General features: G+C 36.6%; 2 protein-coding genes across 2 annotated transcripts; one reads left to right on the forward strand and one right to left on the reverse strand.

The window, feature by feature from the left end:
• The first annotated feature begins 6,202 nt into the window (after nt 1-6,202).
• LOC120992006 (histone H4) lies at nt 6,203-6,614 on the forward strand. Its single transcript, XM_040420773.1, has one exon. The coding sequence runs from the start codon at nt 6,267-6,269 to the stop codon at nt 6,576-6,578; it is 312 nt and encodes a 103-aa protein (XP_040276707.1). The 5' UTR covers nt 6,203-6,266; the 3' UTR covers nt 6,579-6,614.
• Nucleotides 6,615-7,284: 670 nt separating this feature from the next.
• LOC120992004 (histone H2A type 1-like) lies at nt 7,285-7,687 on the reverse strand. Its single transcript, XM_040420771.1, has one exon. It carries the CDS (start codon nt 7,676-7,678, stop codon nt 7,286-7,288), a length of 393 nt encoding a protein of 130 aa, XP_040276705.1. The 5' UTR covers nt 7,679-7,687; the 3' UTR covers nt 7,285.
• Between the last annotated feature and the right edge of the window lie 13,802 nt (nt 7,688-21,489).

Here is a 21,489-nt window from a genome sequence, read left to right on the forward strand (position 1 = left end):
GACTTCAATGGGGTTTGGGTTCGGGGTCAAGTTCGGGTCCCGAACTCTAACTGTTTTGTGAAGTTCGGCCGACCTCGAACATCCAGGTGTCCGCTCAACTCTATTTGTCACTAAACATTTTGGAAGGAAAGGCGAGTTCTCTCAGGGGTATCTGTGCCCCCCGCCGCACCGAGCACCCGCTCTGGCCGGGCAGGAAAGCATGTCCATGGAAAACTCGCCCAGTTGGGGCCACACATCAAGTTTGCATGCCCAGAAGTCCAAGAGATCTTGGATCATGGGTTACAGGGTGCAGTCCAAGTATGTCACCGCCTGCAGGTTCAGGTTCTGCTGGATGTCCTGCTGCTGGAGCTGGGCGGTTTCTTCAGAGGGCGGCTGAAGAAAGCTGCTCATTATAGACGGAAGTTGATGCATATGATGCTGGTGATGCTTCTCCCCCCCCCCCCCTCCCATCCCCCCCACACACAACAGCCCCCCCAGTAAGACCTTAATGAGGACCGCCTGGTAATATGGAGGCTGTACTATAGTGTGAAGGCTGAAATCTGTAGGCTGTAATATAATGTGGAGGCTGTAATATAATGTGGAGGCTGTAATGTGGAGGCTGTAATATAATATGGAGGCTGTAATATAATGTGGAGGCTGTAATATAATGTAAAGGCTGTAATTTAATGTGGAGGCTGTAATATCATGTGTAACCTGGTAATATGGAGGCTGTAATATAATGTGAAGGCTGAAATCTGTAGGCTGTAATATAATGTGGAGGCTGTAATATAATGTGGAGGCTGTAATATAATGTGGAGGCTGGTAATATTGAGGCTGTAATGTAATGTGGAGGCTGTAATATAATATGGAGGTTATAATGTAATGTGAAGGCTATAATATAATATGGAGGCTGTAATATAATGTGAAGGCTATAATGTAAAGTGGAGGCTGTAATATAATGTGGAGGCTATAAAATAATATGAAGGCTATAATGTAATATGGAGTCTGTAATATAATATGGAGGCTATAATGTAATGTGGAGGCTGTAATATAATATGGAGGCTATAATGTAATATGGAGGCTTTAATATAATATGGAGGCTGTAATGTAATGTGGAGGCTGTAATGTAATGTGGAGCCTGGCAATATGGAGGCTGTAATATCATGTGGAAGCAGTAATATAATATGGAGGCCGTAATGTAATATGGAGGCTATATTGTAATGTGAAGGCTATAATATAATGTGGAGGCTGTAATTTAATGTGGAGCCTGGTAATATGGAGGCTGTAATGTAATGTGGAAGCTGTAATATAATATGGAGGTTGTAATTTAATGTGGAGGCTGTAATATAATGTGGCGCCTGGTAGTATGGAGGCTGTAATAAAATGTGGATCCTGGTAATATGGAGGCTGTAATATAATGTGGAAGCTGTAATATAATATAGAGGCTATAATGTAAAGTGGAGGCTGTAATACAATGTGGAGGCTATAAAATAATATGAAGGCTATAATGTAATGTGGAGGCTGTAATATAATATGGAGGCTATAATGTAATGTGGAGGCTGTAATACAATGTGGAGCCTGGTAAAAAGGAGGCTGTAATATAATGTGGAGCCTGGTAATATGGAGGCTGTAATATAATGTGGAAGCTGTAATATAATATAGAGGCTATAATGTAAAGTGGAGGCTGTAATACAATGTGGAGGCTATAAAATAATATGAAGGCTATAATGTAATATGGAGGCTGTAATATAATATGGAGGCTGTAATGTAATGTGGAGGCTATAATGTAATGTGGAGGCTTTAATATAATATGGAGGCTGTAATGTAATGTGAAGGCTGTAATATAATGTGGAGCCTGGTAATATGGAGGCTGTAATATAATGTGGAAGCTGTAATATAATATGGAGGCCGTAATGTAATGTGGAGGCTGTAATATAATATGGAGGCTATAATGTAATATGGAGGCTTTATAATAATGTGAAGGCTGTAATATAATATGGAGGCTGTAAAATCATGTGGAGACTGGTAATATGGAGGCTGTAATATAATGTGGAGCCTACTAATATGGAGGCTGTGATTTAATGTGAAGCCTGGTAATATGGAGGCTGTAATATAATGTGGAAACTGTAATATAATATGGAGGTTGTAATATAATGTGGAGCCTGGTAATATGGAGGCTGTAATATAATGTGGAAGCTGTAATATAATATGGAGGCTATAATGTAAAGTGGAGGCTTTAATATAATGTGGAGGCTATAAAATAATATGAAGGCTATAATGTAATGTGGAGGCTGTAATATAATATGGAGGCTGTAATAATGTGGAGACTGGTAATATGGAGGCTATAATGTAATGTGGAGGCTGTAATATAATATGGAGGCTATAATGTAATGTGGAGGCTTTAATATAATATGGAGGCTTTAATGTAATATGGAGGCTGTAATATAATGTGGAGGCTATAATGTAATGTGGAGGCTATAATGTAACATGGAGGCTATAATGTAATTTGGAGGCTGTAATATAGTATGGAGGCTATAATGTAATGTGGAGCCTGGTAATAGGGAGGCTGTAATATCTTGTGGAGGCTGTAATATCTTGTGAAGCCTGGTAATATGGAGGCTGTAATATCTTGTGGAGGCTGTAATATCATGTGGAGCCTGATAATATGGAGGCTGGTAGTAGGGAGGCTGTAATGTATTACGGAGGCTGTAACAATGTTTAAACTGTGATGTAATGTAGAGGGCGGTACTACGGAGGCTGTAATATAATGTGGAGGCCGGAAATGTAATATGGAGACTAATGTAGAGGTCGGTAATACGGAGGCTGTAATATAATGTCCAGGCCAATAATGTAATATAGAGGCTGTAATATCATGTGGAAGCTGTAATATTATATGAAGGCTGTAATATAATGTAGAGGCTGTGATGTAATGTGGAGGCTGTTAGTATGGAGGCTGTAATGTAATGTTTAGGATGTGATGTAATGTAGAGGACGGTAATATGGAGTCTGTAATATAATGTGGAGGCCGGTAATGTAACATGGAGACTGTAATGTAGAGGATGGTAATACGGAGGCTGTCATATAATGTGGAGGCCGGTAATGTAACATGGAGGCTGTAATGTAATGTGGAGGCTGGAAATTTTTAGGCTGTAATATAATGTGGAGGCTATAATGTAGTGTAGAGGCTGTAATATATTGATGAGGTTGATAATATAATATGGAGGCTGTGATATAATGTGGAGGCTATTAATATGGAGGCTGTACTATAATGTAGATGCTGTAAACATGGAGGCTGTAATATAATGTTGAGGATGATAATATAGAGGCTGTGATGTAATGTGGAGGCTTTAAATATGGAGGCTGTAATATAATGTTGAGGTTGATAATATAATATGGAGGCTGTAATATATTGTGGAAGCTGTAATGTAATATGGAGGCTGTAATATCATGTGGAGACTGGAATATTATATGTAGGCTGTAATGTAATGTAGAGGCTGGTAGTATGGAGGCTGTAATATAATGTGGAGGAAGATAATGTAATATGGAGGCTGTAATAGAAACATAGATGTAATATGGATGCTGTGATATAAGGTGGAGGCTATAATGTAATGCAGAGGCTGTAATAGAATGTGGAGGCTGTAATATAATGTGGAAGCAGTAATATAATATGGATGCCGTAATGTGGAGGTTGTAATATAACGTGTAGGCTGTAATATAATATGGAGGCTATAATGTAATGTGGAGACTATAATATAACATGTAGGCTATAATGTAATGTGGAGGCTGTAATATAATTTGGAGGCTGTAATGTAATGTGAAGGCTGTAATATAATATGGAGGCTATAATGTAATGTGGAGCCTGGTAATAGGGAGGCTGTAATATCTTGTGAAGCCTGGTAATATGGAGGCTGTAATATCTTGTGGAGGCTGTAATATCATGTGGAGCCTGATAATATGGAGGCTGTAATATGTTGTGGAGGCTGTAATAATGTGGAGGCTGGTAATGTGAAGGCTTTAATATATTGTGGGGCCTGGTAATATGGAGTCTGTAATATTATGTGGAGGCTGTAATATAATATAGAGGCTGCAATGTAATATGAAGGCTGTAATATAATATTGAGGCTGTAATTATAATGTGGAGGCTGTTATATAATGTGGACGCTTGTAATGTAATGTGGAGGTTGTAATATAATGTGGAGGCCGGTAATATGGAGGCTGTTATATAATGTGGAGTCTCTAAGATGAATGCTGTAATATCATGTGGAGGTTGGTAATATGGACGCTGTTATATTATGTGGAGGCTGTAATATAGTATGAAGTCTGTAATTTCATGTGGAGGCTATAATGTAATGTGGAGGCTGTAAATAAGGAGGCTGTAATATAATGTTGAGGTTAATAATATAATATAGAGGCGTTAATATAATGCAGAGGATATAATGTAATTTATAGTCTAATGATATGGAGGTTGTCAATTAATGTGGAGGCTGTGATGTAATGTGGAGGCTGAAAATATGGAGGCTGTAACATAATGTTTAAGCTGTGATGTGAAGGCCGGTAATACAGAGGCTGTAATATAATGTGGAGGCCAGTAATGTAATATAATATGGAGACTGTAATGTAGAGGCCAGTAATATGGAAGCTGTAATATAATGTAGAGGCTAGTTATATGGAGGCTGTGATGTAATCTGGAGGCTGAATATATGGAGGCTGTAACATAATGTTTAGGCTGTGATGTAATGTAGAGGACGGTAATATGGAGTCTGCAATATAATGTGGAGGCTGTAATATAATTTGGAGTCTGTAATGCAGAGGCTGGTAATATTAAGGCTGTGATGTAATGTGGAGGCTGGTAGTATGGAGGATGTAATGTAATGTGGAGGCTGGTAGTATGGAGGCTGTCATATAATGTTTAGGCCGTGATGTAATGTTTAGGCCGGTAATATGGAGTCTTTAATATAATGTGGAGGCCGGTAATTTAACATGGAGACTGTAATGTAGAGGCCGTTAATACGGAGGCTGTAATATAACATGGAGGCTGGTAATATTTAGGCTGTAAAATAATGTGGAGGCTATAATCTAATGTAGAGGCTGTAATATGTTGTTGAGGTTGATAATAAAATATGGAGGCTGTAATATAATTTGATGGCTGTAATGTAATGCAGAGGCTGGTAATATGAAGGCTGTAATATAATGTAGAGGCTGTGATGTAATGTGGAGGCTGTTAGTATGGAGGCTGTAATGTAATGTTTAGGATGTGATGTAATGTAGAGGACGGTAATATGGAGTCTGTAATATAATGTGGAGGCTGGTAATGTAACATGGAGACTAATGTAGAGGATGGTAATATGGAGTCTGTAATATAATGTGGAGGCTGGTAATGTAACAAGAGACTGTAATGTAGAGGATGGTAATACGGAGGCTGTCATATAATGTGGAGGCCGGTAATGTAACATGGAGGCTGTAATGTAATGTGGAGGCTGGTAATTTTTAGGCTGTAATATAATGTGGAGGCTATAATGTAATGTAGAGGCTGTAATATGTTGTTGAGGTTGATAATAGGTAATATGGAGGCTGTGATTTAATGTGGAGGCCATTAATATGGAGGCTGTAATATAATGTAGATGCTATAAATATGGAGGCTGTAATATAATGTTGAGGATGATAATATAGAGGCTGTGATGTAATGTGGAGACTATAATGTAATGTGGAGGCTTTAAATATGGAGGCTGTAATATAATGTTGAGGTTGATAATATAATATGGAGGCTGTAATATATTGTGGAAGCTGTAATGTAATATGGAGGCTGTAATGTAATGTGGAGGCTGTAATGTAATGTAGAGGCTGGTAGTATGGAGGCTGTAATATAATGTGGAGGAAGATAATGTAATATGGAGGCTGTAATAGAAACATAGATGTAATATGGAGGCTGTAATATAAGGTGGAGGCTATAATGTAATGCAGAGGCTGTAATAGAATGTGGAGGCTGGTAGTATGGAGGCTGTAATATAATGTTGAGGTTGATAATATAATATAGAGGCTTTAATATAATGCGAAGGATATGATGTAATTTACAGGCTGGTAATATGGAGGCTGGAAAATAAAAACCACCAGCACTTCTGAGCTCAGCCAATCAGAGCGGGAGGGCGGGGCCTGGGGTTCAGGAACAGCCCCGCCCCCAGAAAGGCCGCCTCCTCTCCGTGCAGTTCTCTTTCAGGTCCGCCCATGCTCCATATAAAGGAGGGCTCTGGGCTGAGCAGTCACTGCTCCCTGCTCCTCTCACCTAGAAGATGTCTGGTCGCGGTAAAGGAGGGAAAGGGCTCGGGAAAGGCGGCGCCAAGCGGCACAGGAAGGTGCTCCGTGATAACATCCAGGGCATCACCAAGCCTGCCATCCGCCGCCTAGCTCGCAGGGGAGGCGTCAAGCGCATCTCCGGCCTCATCTATGAGGAGACTCGCGGGGTGCTGAAGGTCTTCCTGGAGAACGTCATCCGGGACGCCGTCACCTACACCGAGCACGCCAAGAGGAAGACCGTCACCGCCATGGACGTGGTCTACGCGCTCAAGCGCCAGGGCCGCACTCTCTACGGCTTCGGGGGTTAATGCTGCCGCCGCCTCCGTCCTCACAGCACAAAGGCTCTTCTCAGAGCCGCCCACATCTTCCCGGGGAGGAGCTACAATTCCTTCTGCGCTCCGCCATTGAGGGGTTAACACCGCCCGCACATCAGGAGATCAGCGGCGCCCTGTGCTCAGTACAGCCGGAGGTCTACAATACAGAAAGCCCCCAGTGATCGGTGTAAATCCCGAGCCCCGGGTGTTCTCCACCGCTCCTGTCCCCGCAGCTACGAGACGAGCTGTGCTCGGAGACTGAGGGGTTAATCCACCAATGAGCGGCGCTGGTACAGGTCACATGACCGGCTTCTCCTGTAAATCAGCAGCTCAACTATAGGCGGGAAATTCAAATGAGCGACGAGATCCTGAGCTCTTCCAGAGAAGGGGGCGGAGCTATAGAACAAGTGCTTTACAGTGATTGGCTGATCTCTGGCTTTTGAAATTCCCGCTCAATTACAGTCCGGTCAGAATTCAGCGGCCGTGGAGGAGCAGTCCATTACACACAGGGACGAACCCTCTACAGCAGCAATGTCTGCCCGTACTCGCAGCAGGTCAGGAGCGGTAAGTGCCCCTGTGTGACGCCTCCTACTCCTCAGCGGAGATCAGCGGCATCGCCAGCTCCTCAGTCGTACAGACCATGTGGGGGGCTCTTAGAAGAGCCTTTGGTTCCGGGGGGCACAGCAGCAGCACAGCCGGGCTCACTTGCTCTTGGCCGCCTTGGTGCTCTCGGTCTTCTTGGGCAGCAGCACGGCCTGGATGTTGGGCAGGACGCCTCCCTGGGCGATGGTGACGCCGCCCAGCAGCTTGTTGAGCTCCTCGTCGTTGCGCACGGCCAGCTGCAGGTGGCGGGGGATGATGCGGGTCTTCTTGTTGTCGCGGGCGGCATTGCCGGCCAGCTCCAGGATCTCGGCGGTGAGATACTCGAGCACAGCGGCCAAGTAGACGGGAGCGCCGGCGCCCACCCTCTGGGCGTAGTTGCCCTTGCGGAGGAGCCTGTGCACACGGCCGACCGGGAACTGGAGCCCTGCCCGGGAGGAGCGGGTCTTGGCCTTAGCCCGGACTTTGCCTCCTTGTTTGCCGCGTCCAGACATGGTTCTCTTCTCTGTACAGACGAGACTGACAGCCCCGCTCCGCCCGTCACCTCTTATACCCGGATGGCGCAGGAGAACTCCTCTGTGATTGGCCGAATCCAAACCCAGTTGTCAGCGCTAAATCCTGCAGCCAATGAGGAAGCAGATGACCTGGAAAGGCTTGTGAGGACACGCCTTTCCACTGAGGCCGGGGCCGCCTCTTATATGTGCAGTGATTGGCTGCCGAGCTCCGCCCTCATGCGCGTCTATTGGCTGACACTGGACACAGGCCCCGCCTTCACCCCTCTCAGCCCGGCTGCAGCTCCGCTCTCCCCTTGTGCTTCCCTGCCCGGGAGAAGAGACCTTTAGCGGCTAGAACCGGACAGGAGAGGCCGCCTTCTCCGCGCCTTCCTCCTCCCGGACATCCCCCCTCACCGTGTGTCGCCGTCTGTGGCGGAGGAGGCGGGAGCAGGCCCCGGGATCTCCGCCACAGTCCTCCTGCTCTGCCTGCCGTTCTGCACATCCGGCTGGATCCGGCACGATGGCTCCGCTGCGGGGGCTCGTTCCCTCTCTTCCCGGCCCTCGTCTCCATCCCAGGGCTCTTTCCCACAAGGTGGGGCCGCAGGAAGCTGCTTGGACGCTGCGGGGAGGAGCTGGAGCCGCGGAGAGCCCGGGAGGGTAACACAGGCGGCGGCCTCCGCTCCCTGCCGGCTCCAGTGCTCCGTGTCCCCGCACATTCCCCGCCGCAGTGATGCCGCCTCATGTGTGTACAGGGCTCTCAGGGAGCAGAGATGCGTCTGGTGGTTAGGGCTCCGCAGATGACAGAGGACTTCTCTCCTGGGCTCCTGGCTGCAGCAGTGGGGGTGCCGGTACAATGGGGCAGAGTATGGCCCCGCCCCCCAGAAGTGTGGACCCCCGGAAATATTCTGGGGAGTAAGAAAAGTAGAGAAAACTGTCCCTATAATCCCCCCCATTGCACCTCCGTAATCTCAGTACAATACGGCAAAGTACAGTATAGTATAGTACAGCACAGTATAGTACAGTATAGTATAAGACAGTGTAGTATAGTACAGCACAGTATAGTATAGTACAGTATATTATAGTATAGTGCAGTATAGTATAGTACAGCACAGTATAGTATAAGACAGTGTAGTATAGTACAGTATATTATAGTATAGTGCAGTATATTATAGTATAGTACAGTATGTTGTAGTATAGTACATGATAGTATAGTACAGCACTGTATAGTATATTATGGTATAGTATATTATAGTACAGTACAGTATATTATAGTACAGCACAGTATATTATAGTACAGTATATTATAGCACAGTATAGTACAGGAAAGTATATTATAGTACAGCACAGTACAGTATATTATAGTGCAGCACGGTATAGTACAGTATATTATAGTATAGCATATTATAGCACAGTATAGTACAGGACAGTATTGTATAGTACAGTATATTATAGTGCAGCATAGTATAGTATATTATGGTATAGTACAGTATATTATAGTACAGCACAGTATATTATAGTAGAGGACAGTATAGTACAGTATATTATAGTATAGCACAGTATATCATAGTACAGTATATTATAGTATAGCACAGTATAGTATAGTGCAGCACGGTGTAGTATAGTACAGTATAGTATATTACAGTATAGTACAGCACGGTATTGTATAGTACAGTATATTATAGTGCAGTATAGTACAGTATAGTATATTATGGTATAGTACAGTATATTATAGTATAGTACAGTATATCATAGTATAATACAGCACAGTATATTATAGTAGAGGACAGTATAGTACAGTATATTATAGTATAGCACAGTATATCATAGTACAGGACTGTATAGTACAGCACAGTATAGTATATGATAGTACAGTATATTATAGTATAGCACAGTATAGTATAGTGCAGCACGGTATATTATAGTATAGTACAGTATATTTTAGTGCAGCATAGTATAGTACAGTATATTATAGTACAGCACAGTATATTATAGTACAGCACAGTATATTATAGTATAGTACAGTATATTATAGTACAGCACAGAATAGTATAGTACAGGACAGTATTGTATAGTGTTTTATAGTATAGTATAGTACAGCACTGTATAGTATAGTGCAGCATGGTATAGTATAGTACAATATAGTATAGAACAGTATATTATAGTACAGCACAGTACAGTATATTATAGTACAGCACAGTATATTATAGTATAGTACAGCACAGTATATTATAGTACAGCACAGTACAGTATATTATAGTATAGTACAGTATAGTACAGCACAGTATATTATAGTACAGCACAGTATATTATAGTATAGTACAGTATAGTACAGCACTGTATAGTGCAGCACGGTATAGTACAGTATAGTATAGAACAGTATTGTACAGTACAACACTGTATAGTACAGCACAGTATGGTATAGTACAGTATATTATAGTATAGTACAGTATATTATAGTACAGCACAGTACAGTATATTACAGTATAGTACAGCACAGTATATTATAGTACAGCACAGTACAGTATATTATAGTACAGCACAGTATATTATAGTATAGTACAGCACAGTATAGTACAGCACAGTACAGTATATTATAGTACAGCACAGTACAGTATATTATAGTATAGTACAGCACAGTATAGTGCAGCACAGTATATTATAGTACAGCACAGTACAGTATATTATAGTACAGCACAGTATATTATAGTACAGTATATTATATTATAGTACAGCACAGTACAGTATATTATAGTACAGCACAGTATAGTACAGTATATTATAGTACAGCACAGTACAGTATATTATAGTATAGTACAGCACAGTATAGTGCAGTACAGTATATTATAGTACAGTATATTATAGTATAGCACAGTACAGTATATTATAGTACAGCACAGTATACTACAGCACAGTATATTATAGTACAGCACAGTACAGTATATTATATTATAGTACAGCACAGTATATTATAGTACAGCACAGTATATTATAGTACAGTACAGTATATTATAGTACAGCACAGTATATTATAGTACAGCACAGTATATTATAGTATAGTACAGCACAGTATATTATAGTACAGCACGGTATATTATAGTACAGCACAGTACAGTATATTATAGTATAGTACAGCACAGTATATTATAGTACAGCACAGTATATTATAGTACAGCACAGTATATTATAGTACAGCACGGTATAGTATAGTACAGCACAGTATAGTACAGCATAGTATATTATAGTACAGCACAGTACAGTATATTATAGTACAGCACAGTATATTATAGTACAGCACAGTACAGTATATTATAGTATAGTACAGCACAGTATATTATAGTACAGCACAGTATATTATAGTATAGTACAGCACAGTATAGTACAGCACAGTATATTATAGTACAGTACAGTATAGTACAGCACAGTATATTATAGTACAGCACAGTATAGTACAGTATATTATAGTACAGCACAGTATATTATAGTACAGCACAGTACAGTATATTATAGTATAGTACAGTATATTATAGTACAGCACAGTACAGTATATTATAGTATAGTACAGTATATTATAGTACAGTACAGTATAGTACAGCACAGTATATTATAGTATAGTACAGTATATTATAGTACAGTACAGTATATTATAGTATAGTACAGTATATTATAGTACAGCACAGTACAGTATATTATAGTATAGTACAGCACAGTATAGTACAGTATATTATAGTATAGTACAGCACAGTATAGTATAGTGCAGCACGGTATAGTATAGTATAGAACAGTATTGTACAGTACAACACTGTATAGTACAGCACAGTATGGTATAGTACAGTATATTATAGTACAGTATATTATAGTATAGTACAGTATATTATAGCACAGCACAGTATATTATAGTACAGCACAGTACAGTATATTATAGTACAGCACAGTATATTATAGTACAGTATATTATAGTATAGTACAGCACAGTATAGTACAGTATATTATAGTACAGCACAGTACAGTATATTATAGTATAGTGCAGCACAGTATATTATAGTACAGCACAGTATAGTACAGCACAGTATAGTACAGCACAGTATATTATAGCACAGTACAGTATATTATAGTATAGTACAGTATATTATAGCACAGTACAGTATATTATAGTACAGCACAGTATAGTACAGCACAGTATATTATAGTACAGTATAGTATAGTACAGCACAGTATATTATAGTACAGCACAGTATAGTACAGCACAGTATATAATAGTACAGCACAGTATATTATAGTACAGTATAGTATAGTACAGTATATTATAGTATAGTACAGCACAGTATATTATAGTACAGCACAGTATAGTACAGCACAGTATATTATAGTATAGTATATTATAGTATAGTACAGCACAGTATATTATAGTAAAGCACAGTATAGTACAGCACAGTATAGTACAGCACAGTATATTATAGTACAGCACAGTATAGTATATTATAGTATAGTACAGCACAGTATATTATAGTACAGCACAGTATATTATAGTACAGCACAGTACAGTATATTATAGTATAGTACAGCACAGTATATTATATTATAGTACAGCACAGTATATTATAGTATAGTATATTATAGTATAGTACAGCACAGTATATTATAGTAAAGCACAGTATAGTACAGCACAGTATAGTACAGCACAGTATATTATAGTACAGCACAGTATAGTATATTATAGTATAGTACAGCACAGTATATTATAGTACAGCACAGTATATTATAGTACAGCACAGTACAGTATATTATAGTATAGTACAGCACAGTATATTATATTATAGTACAGCACAGTATAGTACAGCACAGTATATTATTGTACAGCACAGTATAGTACAGCACAGTATATTATAGCACAGTACAGTATATTATAGTATAGTACAGCACAGTATATTATAGTACAGCACAGTACAGTATATTATAGTACAGCACAGTATAGTACAGCACAGTATATTATAGTACAGCACAGTACAGTATATTATAGTACAGCACAGTATAGCACAGTACAGTATATTATAGTATAGTACAGCACAGTATATTATAGTACAGCACAGTATAGTACAGCACAGTATATTATAGTACAGTATAGTACAGCACAGTATAGTACAGCACAGTATATTATAGTATAGTACAGCACAGTATAGTACAGTATATTATAGTATAGTACAGCACAGTATAGTACAGTATATTATAGTACAGCACAGTACAGTATATTATAGTACAGCACAGTATATTATAGTACAGCACAGTACAGTATATTATAGTACAGCACAGTATAGTACAGCACAGTATATTATAGTACAGCACAGTACAGTATATTATAGTACAGCACAGTATAGTACAGTATATTATAGTACAGCACAGTATAGTACAGCACAGTATATTATAGTACAGCACAGTATATTATAGTATAGTACAGCACAGTATATTATAGTACAGCACAGTATATTATAGTATAGTACAGCACAGTATAGTACAGCACAGTATATTATAGTATAGTATATTATAGTATAGTACAGCACAGTATATTATAGTAAAGCACAGTATAGTACAGCACAGTATAGTACAGCACAGTATATTATAGTACAGCACAGTATAGTATATTATAGTATAGTACAGCACAGTATATTATAGTACAGCACAGTATATTATAGTACAGCACAGTACAGTATATTATAGTATAGTACAGCACAGTATATTATATTATAGTACAGCACAGTATAGTACAGCACAGTATATTATTGTACAGCACAGTATAGTACAGCACAGTATATTATAGCACAGTACAGTATATTATAGTATAGTACAGCACAGTATATTATAGTACAGCACAGTACAGTATATTATAGTACAGCACAGTATAGTACAGCACAGTATATTATAGTACAGCACAGTACAGTATATTATAGTACAGCACAGTATAGTACAGCACAGTATATTATAGTACAGTATAGTACAGCACAGTATAGTACAGCACAGTATATTATAGTACAGCACAGTATATTATAGTATAGTACAGCACAGTATAGTACAGTATATTATAGTATAGTACAGCACAGTATAGTACAGTATATTATAGTACAGCACAGTACAGTATATTATAGTACAGCACAGTATATTATAGTACAGCACAGTACAGTATATTATAGTACAGCACAGTATAGTACAGCACAGTATATTATAGTACAGCACAGTACAGTATATTATAGTACAGCACAGTATAGTACAGTATATTATAGTACAGCATAGTATAGTACAGCACAGTATATTATAGTACAGCACAGTATATTATAGTATAGTACAGCACAGTATATTATAGTACAGCACAGTATATTATAGTATAGTACAGCACAGTATAGTACAGTATATTATAGTACAGCACAGTACAGTATATTATAGTACAGCACAGTATAGTACAGCACAGTATATTATAGTACAGTATATTATAGTATAGTACAGCACAGTATATTATAGTACAGCACGGTATAGTACAGTATAGTATAGTACAGTATATTATAATATAGTATAGTGCAGTATATTATAGTATAGTACAGTATATTATAGTATAGTACAGCACAGTATATTATTGTACAGCACAGTATAGTACAGCACAGTATATTATAGTACAGCACAGTATATTATAGTATAGTACAGCACAGTATATTATAGTACAGCACAGTACAGTATATTATAGTACAGCACAGTATAGTACAGCACAGTATATTATAGTACAGCACAGTACAGTATATTATAGTACAGCACAGTATAGCACAGTACAGTATATTATAGTATAGTACAGCACAGTATATTATAGTACAGCACAGTATAGTACAGCACAGTATATTATAGTACAGTATAGTACAGCACAGTATAGTACAGCACAGTATATTATAGTACAGCACAGTATATTATAGTATAGTACAGCACAGTATAGTACAGTATATTATAGTATAGTACAGCACAGTATAGTACAGTATATTATAGTACAGCACAGTACAGTATATTATAGTACAGCACAGTATATTATAGTACAGCACAGTACAGTATATTATAGTACAGCACAGTATAGTACAGCACAGTATATTATAGTACAGCACAGTACAGTATATTATAGTACAGCACAGTATAGTACAGTATATTATAGTACAGCACAGTATAGTACAGCACAGTATATTATAGTACAGCACAGTATATTATAGTACAGTACAGTATATTATAGTATAGTACAGCACAGTATATTATAGTACAGCACAGTATATTATAGTACAGCACAGTATATTATAGTACAGCACAGTACAGTATATTATAGTACAGCACAGTATATTATAGTACAGCACAGTATATTATAGTACAGCACAGTACAGTATATTATAGTACAGCACAGTATAGTACAGCACAGTATATTATAGTACAGTATATTATAGTATAGTACAGCACAGTATATTATAGTACAGCACAGTACAGTATATTATAGTACAGTATATTATAGTATAGTACAGCACAGTATATTATAGTACAGCACAGTACAGTATATTATAGTACAGCACAGTATAGTACAGCACAGTATAGTATAGTACAGTATATTATAGTATAGTACAGCACAGTATAGTACAGCACAGTATATTATAGTATAGTACAGCACAGTATAGTACAGTATATTATAGTACAGCACAGCACAGTATATTATAGTATAGTACAGCACAGTATAGTACAGTATAGTATAGTACAGCACAGTATAGTACAGCACAGTATAGTACAGCACAGTATATTATAGTACAGCACAGTACAGTATATTATAGTATAGTACAGCACAGTATATTATAGTATAGTACAGTATAGTACAGTATAGTATAGTACAGCACAGTATAGTACAGCACAGTATAGTACAGCACAGTATAGTATAGTACAGCACAGTATAGTACAGTATAGTATAGTACAGCACAGTATAGTACAGCACAGTATATTATAGTACAGCACAGTACAGTATATTATAGTATAGTACATCACAGTATATTATAGTACAGTATATTATAGTACAGCACAGTACAGTATATTATAGTATAGTACAGCATAGTATAGTATAGCACAGTATATTATAGTACAGTATAGTATAGTACAGCACAGTATAGTACAGCACAGTATATTATAGTACAGTGTATTATAGTACAGCACAGTATATTATAGTACAGTATAGTATAGTACAGCACAGTATAGTACAGCACAGTATATTATAGTACAGCACAGTACAGTATATTATAGTACAGCACAGTACAGTATATTATAGTATAGTACAGCACAGTATATTATAGTACAGTACAGTATATTATAGTACAGCACAGTACAGTATATTATAGTACAGCACAGTATAGTATATTATAGTACAGCACAGTATATTATAGTACAGCACAGTACAGTATATTATAGTATAGCACAGTATATTATAGTACAGCACAGTATATTATAGTACAGCACAGTACAGTATATTATAGTACAGCACAGTACAGTGTATTATAGTACAGCACAGTATAGTACAGCACAGTATATTATAGTACAGTATATTATAGTACAGCACAGTATAGTACAGCACAGTATATTATAGTACAGCATAGTATATTATAGTATAGTACAGCACAGTATATTATAGTACAGCACAGTACAGTATATTATAGTACAGCACAGTATATTATAGTACAGCACAGTATATTATAGTACAGTACAGCACAGTATATTATAGTATAGTACAGCACAGTATATTATAGTACAGCACAGTATTGTATAGTACAGCACAGTATATTATAGTACAGCACAGTATATTATAGTACAGTACAGCACAGTATATTATAGTATAGTACAGCACAGTATATTATAGTACAGCATAGTACAGCACAGTATTGTATAGTACAGCACAGTATATTATAGTACAGCACAGTACAGTATATTATAGTACAGCACAGTACAGTATATTATAGTACAGCACAGTATATTATAGTACAGCACAGTACAGTATATTATAGTACAGCACAGTACAGTATATTATAGTACAGCACAGTACAGTATATTATAGTATAGTACAGTACAGTGTATTATAGTACAGCACAGTACAGTATATTATAGTACAGCACAGTACAGTGTATTATAGTACAGCACAGTATAGTACAGCACAGTATATTATAGTACAGTATAGTATAGTACAGCACAGTATAGTACAGCACAGTATATTATAGTACAGTATATTATAGTACAGCACAGTATAGTACAGCACAGTATATTATAGTACAGTATAGTATAGTACAGCACAGTATAGTACAGCACAGTATATTATAGTACAGCACAGTATATTATAGTACAGCACAGTACAGTATATCATAGTACAGCACAGTACAGTATATTATAGTACAGCACAGTATAGTACAGCACAGTATATTATAGTACAGCACAGCACAGTATATTATAGTACAGCACAGTACAGTATATTATAGTACAGCACAGTATATTATAGTATAGTACAGCACAGTATATTATAGTACAGCACAGTACAGTATATTATAGTACAGCACAGTACAGCACAGTATAGTCCAGCACAGTATATTATAGTACAGCACAGTATATTATAGTACAGTATAGTACAGTATAGTATAGTACAGCACAGTATAGTATAGTATAGTACAGCACAGTATAGTACAGCACAGTATAGTACAGCACAGTATATTATAGTACAGCACAGTATATTACAGTACAGCACAGTAGATTATAGTATAGTACAGTATAGTATAGTACAGCACAGTATATTATAGTATAGTACAGCACAGTACAGTATATTATAGTACAGCACAGTATAGTACAGTATAGTACAGCACAGTATATTATAGTATAGTACAGTATATTATAGTACAGCACAGTATAGTACAGTATATTATAGTACAGCACAGTATATTATAGTACAGTATATTATAGTACAGCACAGTATATTATAGTATAGTACAGCACAGTATATTATAGTACAGCACAGTACAGTATATTATAGTATAGTACAGCACAGTATATTATAGTACAGTATATTATAGTACAGCACAGTATATTATAGTATAGTACAGCACAGTATATTATAGTACAGTACAGTATATTATAGTACAGTACAGTATATTATAGTATAGTACAGCACAGTATATTATAGTATAGTATAGTATAGCACAGTATAGTATAGCACAGTATATTATAGTACAGTACAGTATATTATAGTACAGTACAGTATATTATAGTATAGTACAGCACAGTATATTATAGTATAGTACAGCACAGTATATTATAGTACAGCACGGTATAGTACAGCACAGTATATTATAGTACAGCACAGTACAGTATATTATAGTACAGCACAGTACAGTATATTATATTATAGTACAGCACAGTACAGTATATTATAGTATAGTACAGCACAGTATAGTATAGTACAGCACAGTATAGTACAGCACAGTATATTATAGTACAGCACAGTACAGTATATTATAGTATAGTACAGCACAGTATAGTACAGCACAGTACAGTATATTATAGTATAGTATAGCACAGTATATTATAGTACAGTACAGTATATTATAGTACAGTACAGTATATTATAGTATAGTACAGCACAGTATATTATAGTACAGCACGGTATAGTACAGCACAGTATATTATAGTACAGTACAGTATATTATAGTATAGTACAGCACAGTACAGTATATTATAGTACAGCACAGTACAGTATATTATAGTATAGTACAGCACAGTATAGTATAGTACAGCATAGTATAGTACAGCACAGTATAGTACAGCACAGTATATTATAGTACAGCACAGTACAGTATATTATAGTACAGCACAGTATATTATAGTACAGCACAGTACAGTATATTATAGTACAGCACAGTATAGTATATTATAGTACAGCACAGTATATTATAGTACAGCACAGTACAGTATATTATAGTACAGCACAGTATATTATAGTACAGCACAGTATATTATAGTACAGCACAGTACAGTATATTATAGTACAGCACAGTACAGTATATTATAGTATAGTACAGTACAGTATATTATAGTACAGCACAGTACAGTATATTATAGTACAGCACAGTATAGTACAGCACAGTATATTATAGTACAGTATATTATAGTACAGCACAGTATAGTACAGCACAGTATATTATAGTACAGCATAGTATACTATAGTATAGTACAGCACAGTATATTATAGTACAGCACAGTATATTATAGTACAGCACAGTATATTATAGTACAGTACAGCACAGTATATTATAGTATAGTACAGCACAGTATATTATAGTACAGCACAGTATTGTATAGTACAGCACAGTATATTATAGTACAGCACAGTATATTATAGTACAGTACAGCACAGTATATTATAGTATAGTACAGCACAGTATATTATAGTACAGCATAGTACAGCACAGTATTGTATAGTACAGCACAGTATATTATAGTACAGCACAGTACAGTATATTATAGTACAGCACAGTACAGTATATTATAGTACAGCACAGTATATTATAGTACAGCACAGTATAGTATATTATAGTACAGTACAGTATATTATAGTACAGCACAGTATAGTATATTATAGTACAGCACAGTACAGTATATTATAGTACAGCACAGTATATTATAGTACAGCACAGTACAGTATATTATAGTACAGCACAGTACAGTATATTATAGTACAGCACAGTATAGTACAGCACAGTATAGTACAGCACAGTATATTATAGTACAGTATAGTATAGCACAGTATAGTACAGCACAGTATATTATAGTACAGCATAGTACAGTATATTATAGTACAGCACAGTATATTATAGTACAGTATAGTATAGTACAGCACAGTATAGTACAGCACAGTATAGTACAGCACAGTATATTATAGTACAGTATATTATAGTACAGCACAGTATAGTACAGCACAGTATATTATAGTACAGTATAGTATAGTACAGCACAGTATAGTACAGCACAGTATATTATAGTACAGCACAGTATATTATAGTACAGCACAGTACAGTATATTATAGTACAGCACAGTACAGTATATTATAGTACAGCACAGTATATCATAGTACAGCACAGTACAGTATATTATAGTACAGCACAGTATAGTATAGTACAGCACAGTATATTATAGTACAGCACAGTACAGTATATTATAGTACAGCACAGTATATTATAGTATAGTACAGCACAGTATATTATAGTACAGCACAGTACAGTATATTATAGTACAGCACAGTACAGTATATTATAGTACAGTACAGCACAGTATAGTCCAGCACAGTATATTATAGTACAGCACAGTATATTATAGTACAGTATAGTACAGTATAGTATAGTACAGCACAGTATAGTATAGTATAGTACAGCACAGTATAGTACAGCACAGTATAGTACAGCACAGTATATTATAGTACAGCACAGCACAGTTTATTATAGTATAGTACAGCACAGTATATTATAGTACAGCACAGTACAGTATATTATAGTACAGCACAGTATAGTACAGTATAGTACAGCACAGTATATTATAGTATAGTACAGTATATTATAGTACAGCACAGTATAGTACAGTATATTATAGTACAGCACAGTATAGTACAGCACAGTATAGTACAGTATATTATAGTACAGTATATTATAGTACAGTATATTATAGTACAGCACAGTATATTATAGTATAGTACAGCACAGTATATTATAGTACAGTACAGTATATTATAGTACAGCACAGTACAGTATATTATAGTATAGTACAGCACAGTATATTATAGTACAGTATATTATAGTACAGCACAGTATATTATAGTATAGTACAGCACAGTATATTATAGTACAGTACAGTATATTATAGTACAGCACAGTACAGTATATTATAGTATAGTACAGCACAGTATATTATAGTATAGTATAGTATAGCACAGTATAGTATAGCACAGTATATTATAGTACAGTACAGTATATTATAGTACAGTACAGTATATTATAGTATAGTACAGTATAGTACAGCACAGTATATTATAGTATAGTACAGCACAGTATATTATAGTACAGCACGGTATAGTACAGCACAGTATATTATAGTACAGCACAGTACAGTATATTATAGTACAGCACAGTACAGTATATTATATTATAGTACAGCACAGTACAGTATATTATAGTATAGTACAGCACAGTATAGTATAGTACAGCACAGTATAGTACAGCACAGTATAGTACAGCACAGTATATTATAGTACAGCACAGTACAGTATATTATAGTATAGTACAGCACAGTATAGTACAGTATAGTACAGCACAGTACAGTATATTATAGTATAGTATAGCACAGTATATTATAGTACAGTACAGTATATTATAGTATAGTACAGCACAGTATATTATAGTACAGCACGGTATAGTACAGCACAGTATATTATAGTACAGCACAGTACAGTATATTATAGTATAGTACAGCACAGTACAGTATATTATAGTACAGCACAGTACAGTATATTATAGTATAGTACAGCACAGTATAGTATAGTACAGCATAGTATAGTACAGCACAGTATAGTACAGCACAGTATATTATAGTACAGCACAGTATAGTACAGCACAGTATATTATAGTACAGCACAGTATAGTATATTATAGTACAGCACAGTATATTATAGTACAGTATAGTACAGTATATTATAGTATAGTACAGCACAGTATAGTACAGCACTGTATATTATAGTACA

The sequence above is a fragment of the Bufo bufo genome, chromosome 2 (genome assembly GCF_905171765.1).
Source record: "Bufo bufo chromosome 2, aBufBuf1.1, whole genome shotgun sequence".
Classification (NCBI taxonomy): domain Eukaryota; kingdom Metazoa; phylum Chordata; class Amphibia; order Anura; family Bufonidae; genus Bufo; species Bufo bufo.

Bases quoted from the DNA above. Each gene is read 5' to 3' on its own strand.
- LOC120992006 (XM_040420773.1), top strand. From the start codon at position 6,267: ATGTCTGGTCGCGGTAAAGGAGGGAAAGGGCTCGGGAAAGGCGGCGCC.
- LOC120992004 (XM_040420771.1), bottom strand. From the start codon at position 7,678: ATGTCTGGACGCGGCAAACAAGGAGGCAAAGTCCGGGCTAAGGCCAAG.